Genomic DNA, 16,470 nt, shown 5'->3' with positions numbered 1-16,470 from the left:
GATTGTTCAGTCATGTTTTCCTTACAACTGAAAGAATATCTGTACAGAAAACAATGGGGTCACGATTTTAATGCTGTTTGAGCTGGGTTGTTCTGATGTAAAGCAGTCTGCTATTACAAACTGTTACATGGGCATAGATTGTATTAAAATCTATGTATGTGTGTGAACTGCTAAAATGAATGATTAATATTTATGTGGACATCCTCTAAGACAGTTGATGAGGCACTGTGGGAAAGCATAGTCATTCTTTCTTATATTATCTAAAAAACTCTACACTGTTAATACAAGTTTCTTTTTTCTGTTGTGCTGTTTTGTTTTGCTATGAGAAGATTTTGACAGGTGATTTCTTAGCTGATGCATTCTCTAGGGCCATGGTGTGCTGATGCTAGAGGGTCCACACTTTCTGCTGGTTTCCTTATGTTAGACTTCTTAATGGAATTTGTTAGGTTAGTTTATGTTTAAAAGGTTCTGCATTAAATGGAATTTCATTACTTGAGAATTGGCATTTTCTTTATACAATGGTGAAACAGTTTGTAGCAGTCTTTTATAGGATATACAGTTGCAACAACATTGTAATTTAAAATTGAGATCGATGTCATTGCTGCATTCGATTATAAAATTTATGTGCACTTTTTAAATTGATAGTTAGAAATTCATACATATGTTAGTAAGCATTTATTAGATTAAATTTAATGGGAAATTTTGAGCAATGGTAGTATGAATCTGATATTTTAGTGACCTCCTTTTATAGATGATAGAGTAGCAGATCTAAGAAGCTGTCTTGACCAAGGAGTGGTGTTCTCTGTGGAGCACTCCAGCCTTCCTCTTTCTTCCATTCCTTCTGAGGGACCCTCAGGAGAGCCATCCCTCCTGCACTCTTCAGGCACCCACATTTCCTTCCTCTGAGCAGACTCCAAGCGTGGAGACATCTTCATGTGGAACCAGGATTAGATCTGGCTAAGTGCTTGTCCCGTAGGTTTGGCATCAGAGATGTGGACCAGCTGACATGAGAGTCAGTGAGGACAGTAATTAATGCTTGACAAACCCACTGGAAGCCCCACTGGTGCAGGTGTGGTGGGGCCAACAACGTGCTCCCCAAAGTGTTGCTCATGGAGACACCAGTATTTTTCTCTGTTGTTCAAAGAATACTCTCATTGCCTGGTTTTATATGGGCAAAGATGATACACAAGTTTAAGTTTAAAAAGCCTTGCTGAAAAAACTACCTTTTAATTTTTTATAGCTTTTGTAAGCATTCTGGCTATAGCAAGCAAAAGCAAATGCAATAATTCTGACTAAAAGGAGTTATATAGCATAGACTTTGACAGTTCAGTTAATTGTCTCACGCTGATTGCTCAGCTATCAAAGTTCTAATAATTGCTCCCATATACATATTTTGAGGTGGTATGGAGAAGTAAGCTTTTGCATTTCCTCTTTTCTCATTGCTTCTTCATTTTAGATGGTTTTATTTGACTACATAAAAATTGCATTGAGAATTAGTCAGGCTCTGGGGCTTTCTTTCCATCATACAATTTTGCTTTGAGTAAATCAATAGATTAAGGCAACTGTTCTGTATTTCCAGTTGTTTCCATAGTTGAGTGTGCGCCGTGGTTGATTTGAAAGGTATTTTAATTTGATCCTTTGAGTCTCTTTAGGTGGTTTTCAGTAGAATAATTCTGTGGAAAAAGGGTTAATATTTCTATGTGCATTGACATGTAGGGCTTTGCTCTGTTGAAGAGCCTGGTGGATAGATGTAAGGTTCATAAAAGAGTAATGACAAGACGCATACATAAAGCAGACGTAATGCTATAGAAGCACAGCATCTCTAAAGAGCAGCTATGGCCTAGACTGGGAAATCATTACATGACTTAATCTCACTGCTTCTATCCCCTTGATGAAAGTAAAATGTAATGAGCTTACCCTAATGGGCACTTCACTGTATGTAGTGCTCCTGAAACATGCCTGTAACTACGCAATGAAATGGTTATGGACAGATCAGGTTAGATCAGCATAAATAGGGAAACTCACCACTGTGCACCCAGCATAACATCTTCATGGTTGAATGCTTTCTCCAGGTGGAAACATCTGTAATCAATATTATTGCCTAGAATTGTCACAAAATCACAGAATGGTTGAGGTTGGCAGAGATGTGTGAAGGTGACCTAGTCCAGCTTCCCTGCTCAAACAAGGTGCCCAGGACTGTATCCATGGTAGCTTTTGGATGTCTCCAAGTATGGAAACTCTACAGCCTCTATAGGCACTTTGTGCCAGTTACCCACCCAGTAAAAAGGTGTTTCCTGATTGTCAGAGGTAACCTCCTCTCATTTGGTTTATGCCCATTGCCTCTGGTCTCATCCCGGGCAAAGTAAGGAAAGAACCTGGCTTCATCTTCTTCACACCCTCCCTTCAGGTGTTTGTACACATTGATTAGATCCCTCCCTAAGCATTCTCTCTCAAGGCTGAGCAGTCCCAGCTCTCACTCTTTCCTCATAGGAGAGATGCTCCAGTCCCTCTCTCCAGTAGCTCCAGTACTTGGAGCCCAGAGCTGGTCCCAGCACTGGAGATGTGCCTCACTGGTGCTATGGGGAGGGTCACCTCCCTCAGTCTGCTGGCAGAGCTTTGCCTCGTAAGGCTTAGGATGCCATTTGTCTTCCTTGTGCCAGGGCACATGCCTGGTTCGCACTCAGCTTGCTGTCCACCAGGTTCTTTACCCAAAAGCTGCTCTCTGGATCGTTCTGGCAAAGGGGTTTGTTCCTCCACATGTGCAGGACTTTGAATTTGCCTTTGGTGAGGCAAATGAGGGCCCTGTCTGGCCATTTCTCCAGGGATCCCTCTGGATGGAACAACCCTCTGTCAGATCAGGCATTCCTCCCAGCCACTTGTCATTTCTGAAGAGATGCAAGAGCAGATCCCATCTGATGGCTTCCACTGTCCTTATGATTTATGCTGCTACAGACAAGAGGATATCTAGCTTGTAGAATTCTTTTGTCAATGTACAGATGAGTTTTGATAGTCACCTAAAAGGAAATCAATTTAAAGGAAAGAGACTGTTTTCCTCTCAAGATAATGTGCCCAAGGACAAACATGCTTTCAGCCTGTAATCACTTCTAATCAATCCTGTGTATTTTGTCATCTCTTAGGATGCAGGAAGTCAACAAATAGGCTTTCTGCTTGGAAGCTGTGGAGTTACTGTGGCCTTGACCAGCGATGCATGCCATAAAGGACTGCCTAAAAGCCCCACAGGGGAGATACCACAGTTTAAAGGTAATCTAACCCTGGCTTATCAGAACTCATTGGCTCTCATTGGTCATTTACTACAACAAACTGCACTTGTTTAGTGGCTGTGGTTGAGGGTCAGGCCTTTGATGAAACACTTGCCACAGGAGCTGCTGGGGCACTGGGTGTTTCACTGCTGGCAGTGATGGCTGTGCCAGCCTCATGCATGGAGAGCAGCACCAGTGCTTCCAATGCAGTCTTCTGCTGGCTCAGCCAGGCTGCTGAGACCATCTGCGGCCACAAAAATTAAAACAACAGACTCTGTACTGTAGTAGATGAGAAGTATTCATACAATTCACTCCTTTAGTGAAGTGTAGGGGCAGTAACTTCTGACAGGGGAGTGTTAATGAAACTGCTCAGGTCAGTAACAGCTCGAACTGCCCAGCCATTCCCTCAGGGACTGCCTAAAAAGACCTCAGTAGCTGTGCTAAGAAACCAGTTCTGCAAAATCTTCTTTCCCATACTATACTGAGGTTCAGAAGAAGCAAAGTTAAGGTAATGGTGACACAGACTTTTCAAGAATAAAACTCTGGCAGGGAAGGCTTTTGTCTTGTCATATCCAGCAGAAATTGAACAAAATCTGGCTTTTGTTTGTACCTCAGGCTGGCCAAAACTGCTGTGGTTTGTCACAGAATCTAAACACCTCTCCAAGCCACCTCGTGACTGGTTCCCACACATCAAGGATGCCAACAATGACACAGCTTACATTGAGGTGAGTTAATGAAGATGCATCTTCTCCTTAAATCATTACATATGGCACTGGATTAGGTAAACATCATTATTCATTCAGTAGTCACAGAAGCAAAGAACATCCTGGTTTAGCTTGTTAATAAGTAATGCTTTCTAATAAATTCGACCAATACTGATTTCAAAAAAGTCAATGGGATGTTAAATTGTATTTTGGGTATTTCTAACATTAATTTTTTTTATGTGGCTGCTGCAGTGTTATATTACATTTGCCTTGAGCAATCTTGGTTCTCCTGTCCACTAGCCTTGGGATGGATAGATCCAAGGTTCACAGTGAACCTTAGATTCAGTTCTCTATCACAACCTTCAGATCCTTTGAATGAGAAAGAATTTCTTATTCAAATGCTTGCCTGTCACTGCTTTATGAGTCACACTCCCTACAACAGAACAGCATCAGGAAGGGAAAGTTAGCAATGCTGTTGAATTTAATTTTTCTCCCTTTTATTCCCATCATTATCTCCCCCTTCTGCATGGGCTCAAATGCTTTGAATTCGGTGGTGTTAATATTGAAATTCAATGATTCTTCAAAGGGACTAAGTGAAGTGAATGGACCAAAGGTGTTGCCTGCCTTTGTGCAGTCAGGACACTGGGCTAGAGAAGCAGAGATATCTTCACTCTCAATCTTGCTGATTGTATTCATCACGGAGAAAGATGACTGTTTAATTTTTTATAATCTGCCACTGATAGTTCTCAGACACCTATATAAAGTTACAAAAAATATTTCAATAATCACCAATGGCCTCCCACCTCTTCTCTACTGCTTTTTCGTGAGTCTCATATTCTTCTGATCAAAGAGCTTGTGTCTTTTAGACTGTATCCATATAGATTATTATCACAGCACCCAGCCAGGATTCTGCAGTCAGCTCTTATCACATGCCTTATAACATGCAGAAGGGAGAAGCTGGGGTTTAGTGGTTGGCCTATAAAATCTAACATGTAAACACTGAACAGACTGAACTAGGTTATTCTCTGCTAAATCTAGCCAGTCCATTAGTCACTGACATGATCACAATTGTTAGAATTTTGTTTCCATAATGCCTGTTTTCAAACAACACATGGATTTCAGATACCAAACCTGGGAATCTTTAGTCAAAAGAAAAAGCCTATCTGAAAAAAAAAAAATCCTTTTAACAAAGAATTGCCTTCAAAACTCCCCATACTGCTGCCTTTTTAAAATAGAGTCATTAGATGTGTCCATCATTCACCTACAGAGGAAACATTTTGAACATAGCTATTAAATAATGGAAATAGGGCAGTTATTTCACATTGAATTTTCCTGCTTGTTTCTTTTTAGTACAAAACATGTAAAGATGGAAGTGTGCTTGGGGTAACTGTGACAAGGATTGCACTGCTGACACACTGCCAAGCTCTGACCCAGGCATGTGGATACACAGAAGGTATGGAGTGCACTCCACTTGCATCATCCTTAAAATCAAGTGGGGATTGTCATTTATTTCTCATCAGTTTATTATATTATGTTTTACTCAGTTTGGTGTCAAAGGCTTCTAGATTTTAAAACATGATTTATTTTTTCATTTGTTTCAGGAAATATGTTCGTGTTTGAAATATCTATAGGAGATGTACAAATAATGTCTTAACCAATATAAATCCTGCAGTGGAGATTTGCTTTGAAAGTTAACATTTGAGGTCATCAGTCATGTTATACTGAGGCTTCCTTCCTTTGAGTAGGTTTGCCTTGGGTCAATGCCACGTTCTAAAAAAATAAATTCTGCTTTGTTTTTGTTGGGCAGCTGAAACAATTGTGAATGTACTTGATTTCAAGAAGGATGTTGGTTTATGGCATGGAATTCTTACAGTAAGTATGTTTTTTATTCTCTCTGAGTATTTGAAAATAAACTAACCTAATATGCTTAGTGCTGTCACAAACTGGGATGTCCTACAGTTTCTTCTAATACATTTTTTTCTGCTTTGAAAGCAAAATAAATGTAATTTAAACCCATGATCTTCTCCTAGTGCACTTAACCATAATGACCATGGTAAAGATGTCAGTGTATTTTATGTATCATGTCAAGTACTGTGATCCCACTCTTATCATGTTATCTCACCAATATGTGATTTTGAGATCAAACTTTATAGCAGAAAAAAATCAAATTAGTACTTGCCTCTGTAGGGATATGATCCAATGACATAATTCTATTGCCCCTGACTAGTTGCCCTGTCAAAACTCCCTCCAACAGATGTTTTTGCTAACATTAAGTATTCTCAGTACTTTAAATTGAATTACAGTAAATTCACGAATACAAGCCGCACTGACTATAAGCCGCATCTCTGGGTGTTGGCAAATATTTTGGTTTTTGTCCATAGATAAGCCGCACACGAATATAAGCCGCTCTGTCGTTCGCAGCGAGGACCCGCGTGCAATTATTAACAGAACGGCGGGAGGGCGGGGTTTACTGGCTGAGCTAAGGCTGTGCAGGCTCGGCCCGCTAGGGGCCGCTGACGGGGCCAGGTGGGCCAGCCCGGTGCTGCAGCTCGGGGCCGGCCGCCGCTGCCCCTGGGCTCGGTCACCCCGGGTCGGCGCTGCCCTGCGGTGGCAGGCAGGGACGGAGCTTCCCCTGCTCCTACGGCAGCGGCGGCGGGCGGGGACGGAGCTTTCCCGCGCCCGTGGCGCCGGCGGCGGGCAGGGACGGAGTTTCCCCGCTCCTGCCGCGGCGGCGGCGGGCGGGGACAAAGCACCCCGTCGGCTCCCCGAGCCGCGGCAATGGCTGCGCGGGGCTCCCGTCGGCTCCCCGGGCCACAGCAATGGCGGCGCGGGCTTCCCCCCCGCCTCCCTGGGCCGCAGCAATGGCGGCGCCGGCTTCCCCCCCCCTCCCCGGGCCGCAGCAATGGCGGCGCCGGCTTCCCCCCCCCCTCCCCGGGCCGCAGCAATGGCGGCGCCGGCTTCCCCCCCCTCCCCGGGCCGCGGTAGGGGCGGCCCGGGTCCCCCCTCTCCTCCCCGGGCCGCGGTAGGGCCGGCCCGGGTCCCCCCTCTCCTCCCCGAGCTGCAGCAATGGCGGTGCCCCCCCCCCCCCGTCTCTCCCCTGGGCTGTGGCAGAGGAGGAAAGAGAGCTCTCCTGCCTCTCTCCCCGCCCCCCGTGCTGCCTACAGGGAGCCAGGCTCCACCCGCGGTGCAACAAAGTAGCGATTTGTAACAATCGCAAAATGCCGACTTTGCAGCTGCTCGGCTCAGCACTCTGGCAGGCACTTCTGAGGTTGTATTAGCCGCTCCTGATTATTAGCCGCATTTCCGGTTTAGGAGCAAAATCTTAGTCAAATTGGTGCGGCTTGTATTCGTGAAATTACTGTAATTTTCTACTTGATGTTGGAATGCCTTCCTCAAATGACATGGGAGTCAATTGACATATTTTTAAGGATTGCTTCATAAGGTACTGTTGCAATCAGTGACTGACAAAATATTTACTAATCACTGATAATTTTAAGAACAGATGTGAAGTCTTGAAAGGTCATTTTTCAGGGGTCCCATGATTTTGGGGGTCCCTAGGATTCCCAGTGATCTGATTTTTTTTACTATGCAGTGTTATACTGTTCTTATTGTCAAAGTGCAGTAATAACATTTCTGAAGCAGAAACAATTAGGCTTAACACCTATAAGTATCTTGTGTTAAAAAACCATCTTTATCACTGGTTGAAAGCAAGTGTCTAATAGAGCTTTTCTGTGCCTTCCTTTGCTATTAATCTTCTTCTGAACTTCTTTTTCAGTACTTGCCTGTTTTCCTGTACTTATGCTTGTGCCAGACTGAAACTAGAACTATCTTTTGTAGCTCTCCAAGTGTTTAGATGACTAATCCACTGGGACACTTAACCTTTCTTAAACCTAGGTTTTCCAAAACAAATACTGTATTTAACCTGAGCTGCTATGAGGGGAGGCGTGTTGCCCTCAGGAGAAATTTCTAAATGTTAACAGAAGTAAAGCAGCAGCTCATTTACAGGCTGTTTGTTTAACACAGAAATCACTGATGCAATTGATGGGCTCAGACTGAGAGATCAGCTTTGGATTTGTCATTGGTTTCACTCAGCTGCTTTTTCTAAACTTCCTGGAACTTTTCATGACCTTGTTGAAAATACTGGAATTAGCTCACCTGGAGAGGGAGTAAAAGCTCCTTCATTTATTTTCTGTTAAAATAAACTGATTTCTGCTTAGACTAGGATTTCAAGTTATTTGTCTTCTGTCTTTTAAATAATTTGTGCCCCACTACCATTGGTAGCTTTTAGTCTTCTCAGAGATGGATTTCCATAGACAGATAGATATCTTGCTGCTTTTGTCCTTTTTAGCACAGTGTTCATATATATGGCAGTTTATCAGGCTTAGGGATGATATTTAACTACATAGCAAACATGGAGACATTCTTCACCCAGTGTTTTTTAAATTTTTCCTATTTAGAGTGAACCTCTGAGTAAGAATAGAAATAAAATGTTTATTTTCAGTACTGCATAAAAGTTATTATCTGATTAGTCTAAATTCTTAAACCTTAATTAAAGCATTGGCAAATGGGTGTTTCATCTTAGTGTATATAGCTACATAGGAAAAGATGACTGCCAGCACTGAAAATAAAATAAGCACAGAGTGATTTGCATAAATGCCCCTGCCATAACACAAGAGTAGTTGCCTCAATTTTTGTGTAAACCCTTTTATATTTTTGTTTTCAGAGTGTCATGAACATGATGCATGTTATAAGTATTCCATACTCCTTAATGAAAGTGAATCCACTGTCATGGATACAAAAAGTCTGTCAATACAAAGGTAAGGAACAAGAATGTACAAAAAGTCTGCTTGATAGTCAAAATGAAAAGTGCAAATTGATAACACAGCTCTCTAGCTTTTATATGGAGTGCTAGTAATTTCCTCATTATTGTTGCAGCAAAAGTTGCCTGTGTGAAGTCCAGAGACATGCACTGGGCATTGGTGGCACATCGAGACCAGCGGGACATCAACCTCTCCTCCCTGAGGATGCTGATAGTGGCTGATGGTGCAAATCCATGTAAGCTCTGCTGCTTCAATACAGGAGAGAACAGAAATTTATAGCATTCAGTCTTCAACTGTCTTAGCTAAAATATTTGCAAAATATGCAGTTTGTCTACTACAAACAGTAATCCATTTTGGATTTTTTTCAAAGTATATTTTTCTCTAGCTCATCCTGAAATAAACTTGATATTCCATATATTGTAAGTTGCAGTAAATCCAGTTTTGTTTAACATCACAGTCATGTATAAAGACTGAATCCATAAAATTTGAAGCAATGAAGACCTTAATCTATAGAAAAGATGATAATGGAGAATTTTAGGGGAATACTTATGTTACTCTAGAGAAACACTTCAGAATCACTTAATGACAATTAACAGCATGAGATGTTTCTCTGTATTACTTAAGATACCAGTGTACAGGTGTTCTGCTTGTTTGGAATTTCTGAATTATATCCTTAATTTCCTTCATCCTAAAAAAGAACACTGCAATGAAATCGATACTGTAAATCTAGCAGTAATGGCTTTTTCTATGTAAGCAAAATGAAAAGATTTCGTGTTAAAAAATTAATCTTTATTCCCTGTATGCGTATGCGCAACTGCATATATATATATATATATATAGAGAGAGAGAGAGAGGGACAGAGAGAGAGAGTGTTATAGCAGCTATGATGTATTTCCCAATGGACATGGATCCTTTTTAAATGATTTTTTTCCTGAAAAGCTTATATATTAAACAGTAAATTTGCAGTTTGGATAGCATCACTTCAGAAATGAAATTATTTTTCACCTCTGATTTTTTTTTCCTTTACCCCAGGGTCCATTTCTTCCTGTGATGCATTTCTCAATGTCTTCCAAAGTAAAGGTCTAAGGCAGGAGGTCATTTGTCCCTGTGCTAGTTCACCAGAAGCTCTCACTGTGGCTATTCGAAGGTATGTGTTACATCAGTGAAAATAGACCCACTGAATGTGGATATGTAGTAATTTGAAAAAGGAAAAGAAGAAAACATTATTTAAATATGAATCTATATATAACACCTATATTATATGTATAGTTAGCAATTTGTTTATGTCCAAGCAAGACATACAAAAAGAAGTTTTAGGGTAATTATTTAACTTCAGAATGCTTTATGGCTCCCATTGCTGTAATTTTATCTAATTTTAAATTAAATAAGTTGAAATGCAAAAGCAAATTCTGTAAATAAAAATGTAAAAATGCCACTGTAAGCATAAAATTAATTAAAATGAGAGAATTAAGTGGAATTGCCATTGAGGAAAATCATATTCTTAAGTACTCTGTTTAGAGAGAATTATGACATTCTGGAGGTTGTTTTTGGCTGACAGGCACTTTTTAACCATTCACAGACCCTCAGTAATCATCTGGAAATGCTCTTTAAGTCTGAGGGATTTGCGACTAGAAATAAAATAGATAAATTCCACTAAAACTGCTGAATACTGCTAAAACTGGTACTTATGTATATGCAATCACAGGGTTGTTCAGGTTGGAAAGGACCTTTAAGATCATTGAATCCATCCATTAACCCAGCACTGCAAAGCCTTCACTAAAGCATGTCTCTGAGTGCCACTTCCACATATCATTTAAATACCAAGGATGGTCTCAGCCTCTTCCCTGGGCAGCCTCTTCCAGTGCTTCATGACCCTTTGGGTGAAGAAATTTTTCCTGATATCCAATCTAAACCTCCCCTGGCACAACTTGAGGCCATTTCTTCTTGTCCTGTCATGTGTTATTTGGGGGAAGAGACCCACCTGGCTGCAGCCTCCTTTCAGGGAGTGATAAGGTCCCTTCTGAGCCTCCTTTCCTCCAGGCTGAGCCCCCCAGCTCCCTCAGCCTCTCATAAGACTTTACTCTAGCACCAATATCCTGTCAGGAGTGCTGTACCACACAGTAAATGGTGTAAGTATTGTCTGTTTTGGCAGAGTTTTCCAAAAATTGCACACTGAACAGTGAGCACTTTGTTTTAAAATTCATGTTTCTGCAGCCAATTATAATTGTTTCACGTTAGAACATGCAGTATAAACGTGTAAAGCACTAAAATAGCATTAAGTAAAATACTTCCTGCCACAAATTCCTAAATACACCATCCAAATGAAATTTAACTAGATTTTCAATTAGCTTTCCAACAGAACATTTACAGGAGGAAGGACATGAGGCCAAGAGTATGGTTGATTTTCAGCCACCTCATTATTAGTTTAGAACATCTGAAACCAGTCCATCAGGGACTCACCCTGTCCAGGTTAGTTGTTTTTTTGTGAACTACAGGATTTCAGAGAGTCCTTCATTCAGCTCCACCAGCCTGTTCTCAGATTTGTACAAGAAGTACCAAGTGTCTTTCCCTTAGATGGTTTCCCTGCCATTGGCTATGCAGGCCTTTCCTCCCTTGGAATGAACTCTTGCCTGTAAGATCTGACAAGAAGTGAATGGGCAGCAGACATTGCTTGACTGAGCACTGAGCAGGTTTTTAATTTCCTGGGCTGACCCTGGAAAATTTGGCCCAAATCACAGGTTATGAAGTGGGAGAACTTCATAATGGCATGGCTGGCGTGCCCTTTCTAAACATAAACTCTGTGCCTGTAGTTCTCTGAAGCACTAAGATTTCATTTCCAAATTAACTAGCATTGAGACATACCAAAAAAAATCTTATTAGCACATAGCCTTGTGGATAATTCAAAATAAAAAAATAAGCATTTTTTATTTTCACTGGATCACTGTGTAATTACAGAGCAGTTCTTACTGTGGTGAATGTTACTGAACACGTCTCCTTTTATTTGAACTCTGTTTAATGGTAGGATAGTGCTAGATGAACTTGGGAGATGTGGTATTTTTCATTTTGTTCAAGCCATCTGCACTGACAGTAAAGTCATTATCATACAATTTCCAGAGAGTTACTGCTGAAGTATGCATTAAAATGACTCCCTGCAGAGCAGAGATCCAGAGAGCTCCCTGCTAATGCTCTGACTCTTTCAAAATCTGTGGTGTATTTTTACTGAACTTCCTGCGAGGAAGAGTAACAAAACCAGTTCTTAGTTGAAATAACCTTATAGTTTAGAAAAAGACAGTAATAGACTAGAGATACTTCAGTCTTAGAGTTGAATCACAAAGCCTAATACTCAAGGAGATGTGTAATGCAAATAATTCATGCTATTCCCCTTTGGTTTATTGCATATTAGTCTGAACCTACTTGCTTATGGGAATGCAAAAGTTTAAGGACAGGGTTTTTTCCCATTTAAGTGGCTGGCAAAAAGCCATGGTCAAATAGATTGTATCAGCAAATGGTAGTAGGAGCTGCTCTCAAAATGCTTTGTGTGAAAAGTAGTGCAAGAAAATGGATGTGATGAAAGACCAGATGGCCTCTACTTCTGGAAGTCTGTGAGAAGCTTGCAGGAGACCTTTCTTCTCATGAGCACAAAATGTGTGTTTTGGGGAGCAGGGATGAGAGAAAGCTGATCAATAATGTCACTGAAAGTTCCTTTTACATGATAGGAGTGTTATTTATCACAGGTGCTTGTTTACTAGCACCATTTGTTATGCTCTAATGTATTTTCAAGTGTGCTCACATCCTTCTTTGTTGACAATGTCACTTGAGAAATATGGCTCATAAAACCTATTAATTGAAATTTATAGAGCCCATCAGGGCAAGGCTTACATGAGCAGGACTGGCTGAGGCTCATCTACTATTTCAAGCACAGTAGAGGAGAAATGTCACATCAAAGGACATTATCTGTTAAAAAATAGTTGTGTTATGATGGAGTGTTTGGGGAAAATGCAGAATTGTGAGCTAAAAATTGGCTATTTTATGCATCTTGAAAAGAGCTGGAATCTGCTCTTCATGGATGCATAATCTGATCTCAAATCAGCACCACATCACCTTCCAGTTTTGCATTTTTAAAGGCAGGACAGTGTGAGAGTCCTTCCAGACATGAAAAGCTCTGACATGTTCCCCTGACTTGGAAACTTGCATACGTCAACACTCATTTACTCAAGGCACACACTCCAAAGGTATAATTGTACCCACTGGTGCAGCAGGTGGTTTCATACTGAAACAAGCTGGCAGGCATCTTGTGCTGATGCTGTGGGATTTTACAGCATGTAGGTGATGAATCTGAACAAACTGAGGCGTTACCGAGAGGCTGCATCCACAACATTTTGACCATGACTGATGAAGGTGTAATTTGTTTTAATTTTCAGGTGGTAAATTAGAATAGGAAGAATTCAATTATATGCACTAAAATGAAGATGGTAAAGTCCTTGTGTCTTCCACAGATGCTTGACAGTAAATCTATGCCAAGTTGCCTCAAAATAGATTACATATAGAATTTATCAATTTATTTACTGTCAGTTCCAAATATTTGTAGTGCAGTTTCATTCCACATCAGCTGCACCATCTTTCAGTATTTTTAAAATGAGATAAAAGCTCTTTACTTGGGTAGTAAGGCAACCTTTATATATTTTTCTGAAAATTAAATTCAGGCTGTTTTGGGTAAGTGTTAGGGTTTACTTGCACCTCAGCAGTCTCGTATATGAATGAGAGAGATAAAAGTCATAATTACTCAGACATGACTGAAAAACAGGATTTTATCAGGCCTAATAGGGGAGGGGGAAAGGGGAGGTTTTAAACTCTTGAAACAGAGGACTATTTGCAATAGTAGTCCATTAAGCTCAAGTAAATGTTTACACCTGCCTGATGGTGCACTGGTGCTCTAACCCACATTTGTAGGCCAACAGATGACAGCAACCAGCCGCCAGGAAGAGGAGTTCTGTCCATGCATGGTCTCACTTACGGAGTGATTCGAGTGGACTCTGAGGAAAAGCTGTCAGTCCTGACTGTCCAGGATGTCGGCTTAGTGATGCCAGGAGGTGAGAAGCTTCCTTTGAAACTTCTTATGATTCATCAGTTTAAGTAATTGGCAGTAGAAAGTTGCTGGTGATTGTTCTTTGTTGTTGGACTTTGTTGCTTGTTGTTTTCAAGCTCCTTGAAAACATTTTAGTCAGTTTGAATTTAAGCATTACCTTACAAACTTCATGGTTTGGAAATCCCGAGATTTCTTGTCTGCATTTACCTCAGTGTCTGCCTGTCCTTCCATTAGCAACATGTATTAAACAACCTGCCACCATATCAGAACATCTGTTCCTTAGCTGTGAGATATTAGTAGAGAAAATAAGGAAGTTAAAGCTATAAATATCCATAAGTCCAACCAAGACAAAAGGTTTCAGTAGGGGAAGTTTTCATAGCCTATGTAAGGATCAATGAAACTGCTATCTGAAAGCTTGCAGAATGTTTTTCTAAAGGACTTGTGCTATTACCCAGTTACTAGACAGAGGAGGTATGACTGAAAAGTTCATGTTGATAAATTTAAACTGAAACTAGTGCTTCTGAAGAGGAAGATAACACTTTTCATAAGACAGCTACATTTTAAATAAGATGCTATGGATACTAGAAAAGGCTAATACTGTGTTTTTTCATAAGAGAATGCTTGTTATGGACCACACCAATAAAACATAATGATATGCCTTACAAAATTTCGGTTGAACAACGTAAAATAAAGGAAGATATGATTGGTTGTTGCTTAATAGTTATCATACAAGACATTATAATAGATGTGCCATCTTGCACTTCCTATTATGTTCTGATGAATTTAATGAAAGTGCATGCTCCTCTTTATCCCCTGAGTGAGAGAAAGGTCATTCAAGATTTTGTACACTTAAAAGATGTGTTGATTCCTCACTTCTTTCCCTTGGTCATCATATCCTCTTTGCAACTACAAAATCTACCAATGCTGTACTCCAACTCCAGAGATTATACCTAAAGCAGCATTCCTGATTCTTGTTCAAATGGTTGACAAAAATTTCCTTCTTTCTCAGACCAGTGCTTTCTAATCCCTCCTGTTTAGCTGCTGCTGTCTCTGCAGGCCTGTAAGACCAGACAGAGAGTCTGAGCTCTGATAGATTCTCAGTAAAACAACCATATTAATCTGCTGGAATATCTTGATCTTTCATATGGTGTTACTTGCTGCTTTCTGAGAGGTGGATTTCCTGGTTGCCTGCCTCCCTGGCTGTATTGTAATTATCAAGGGCTCCATTAGGGTATTTCATTTTTCGCTGACTGAGGCAAATCTGGTTTTCAGTATACAAAGCTGGGAACACAATCACATTTCACAGCAATATTACAGATGAACTGCAGTTTCAGAAAGCAAGGCAAATTGGTTTTGTTATCAATGCAAAGAGTGGGTTTACCTAAAGATCATTAGATCATTGCATTATATATATATATATAAAATTTATATTAGAAAACCACTTGATAATGTTGAACACAGTAATGTTAGATTAGTAATTAACATTAGTGATTGTTAGACATTAGTCTACATATAATTCATTTGTTTATGTCATCTCCACCACAATGTCTTTCCCACAGCATTTATGTTACTCTGTGGTTCATTTTATAATATTTTTTGAATTCCTTTCTTCTCCCTCTAGCTATAATGTGTTCAGTGAAGCCAGATGGAATTCCTCAGCTCTGTAAAACAGATGAAATAGGAGAACTCTGTGTATGTGCTATTGCAACGGGTACATCATATTATGGACTCTCGGGCATGACCAAAAATACTTTTGAGGTAAGTGGACAAAAAGTGCTATATAAAATCCTTTCTTTTGAACTTTTTCTGTTTCAAGGTAATATTTGACATGAAGTATTGATATTAAGAGTGTAAGAAAAACAATATTAATTAATGCTTGCAGCTAGGGACCTGTATTCTAGCCAGATAATCTGAAGCCCATTTCATTAAGTGCAATAGTAGATCTTTATGTGAGTTTCATTCTGGCTCTGAAGAGATTTTACTTCAATATTCAAATAAGATACCAGGAGCTGAAAAAATCAGAAGGAAAGGAAAAAGAAAGACCAAGTTTAAAAGGTAATATTGTATAAATCTGTGTGCAGAATTTGATAATTGCAATCGGTAAGAAAGCTGCTTGGTATCTCTAGAAAGCAGTTTTCAACATTTCCACAGCACTTCCAGCATTAAGGCTAGTATTTACACAGAATCCTAACAGACATATCTTCAAGAGAGGTATCTGAAGAGCAGAGAAACCTTTTACTGATTAGTTCCCACCTGGCTTTGTTTGAATGGTGAAAGCCTTTTGGCTTTGTGGAATCTCTTTTCTGACCCCAGTACACACAGCTGTACTGATAACTCTGTAGCATCTGCTCACTTGTTATCATTGACTTCTGCTGAAGGCAGTGTGAGGCTGAGCAAATTAGAGAAAAAGCAAAAAAAAATTATTTTTAAGCTACAATTCTTTTCTCATTTAATATTTATGGCAGAAATTAACACAAATATATTTAGGTTTCCTTAAAAAAATTCTCTGTTATTACCATTTTTAATAGACTAATGTGACTAATATTTCCTGCAAAATGCAGAGCTAAATGTTGTAAACACTGCACATTATACAGTTAATG

The 16,470-nt window shown here is 40.1% G+C and overlaps 1 protein-coding gene across 5 annotated transcripts in view; it reads left to right on the top strand.

Moving 5' to 3' along the window:
• The window catches only part of DIP2C (disco interacting protein 2 homolog C), a 310,889-nt gene that overhangs the window by 225,990 nt on the left and 68,429 nt on the right, over positions 1 to 16,470 (top strand). For all 5 annotated transcript variants that reach the window (XM_033060294.2, XM_033060283.2, XM_033060311.2 and 2 more), the window contains 9 exons: positions 3,138 to 3,261; positions 3,876 to 3,985; positions 5,315 to 5,417; positions 5,772 to 5,836; positions 8,688 to 8,781; positions 8,900 to 9,019; positions 9,817 to 9,931; positions 13,735 to 13,874; positions 15,492 to 15,628. In XM_033060294.2, the coding sequence (XP_032916185.1) occupies positions 3,138 to 3,261; positions 3,876 to 3,985; positions 5,315 to 5,417; positions 5,772 to 5,836; positions 8,688 to 8,781; positions 8,900 to 9,019; positions 9,817 to 9,931; positions 13,735 to 13,874; positions 15,492 to 15,628 (1,008 nt within the window). The remainder of the gene's footprint in view (positions 1 to 3,137; positions 3,262 to 3,875; positions 3,986 to 5,314; positions 5,418 to 5,771; positions 5,837 to 8,687; positions 8,782 to 8,899; positions 9,020 to 9,816; positions 9,932 to 13,734; positions 13,875 to 15,491; positions 15,629 to 16,470) is intronic.

The sequence above is a fragment of the Catharus ustulatus genome, chromosome 1, assembly GCF_009819885.2.
Source record: "Catharus ustulatus isolate bCatUst1 chromosome 1, bCatUst1.pri.v2, whole genome shotgun sequence".
Taxonomy (NCBI): domain Eukaryota; kingdom Metazoa; phylum Chordata; class Aves; order Passeriformes; family Turdidae; genus Catharus; species Catharus ustulatus.
This window is presented reverse-complemented; position numbering and strand designations above follow the sequence as displayed.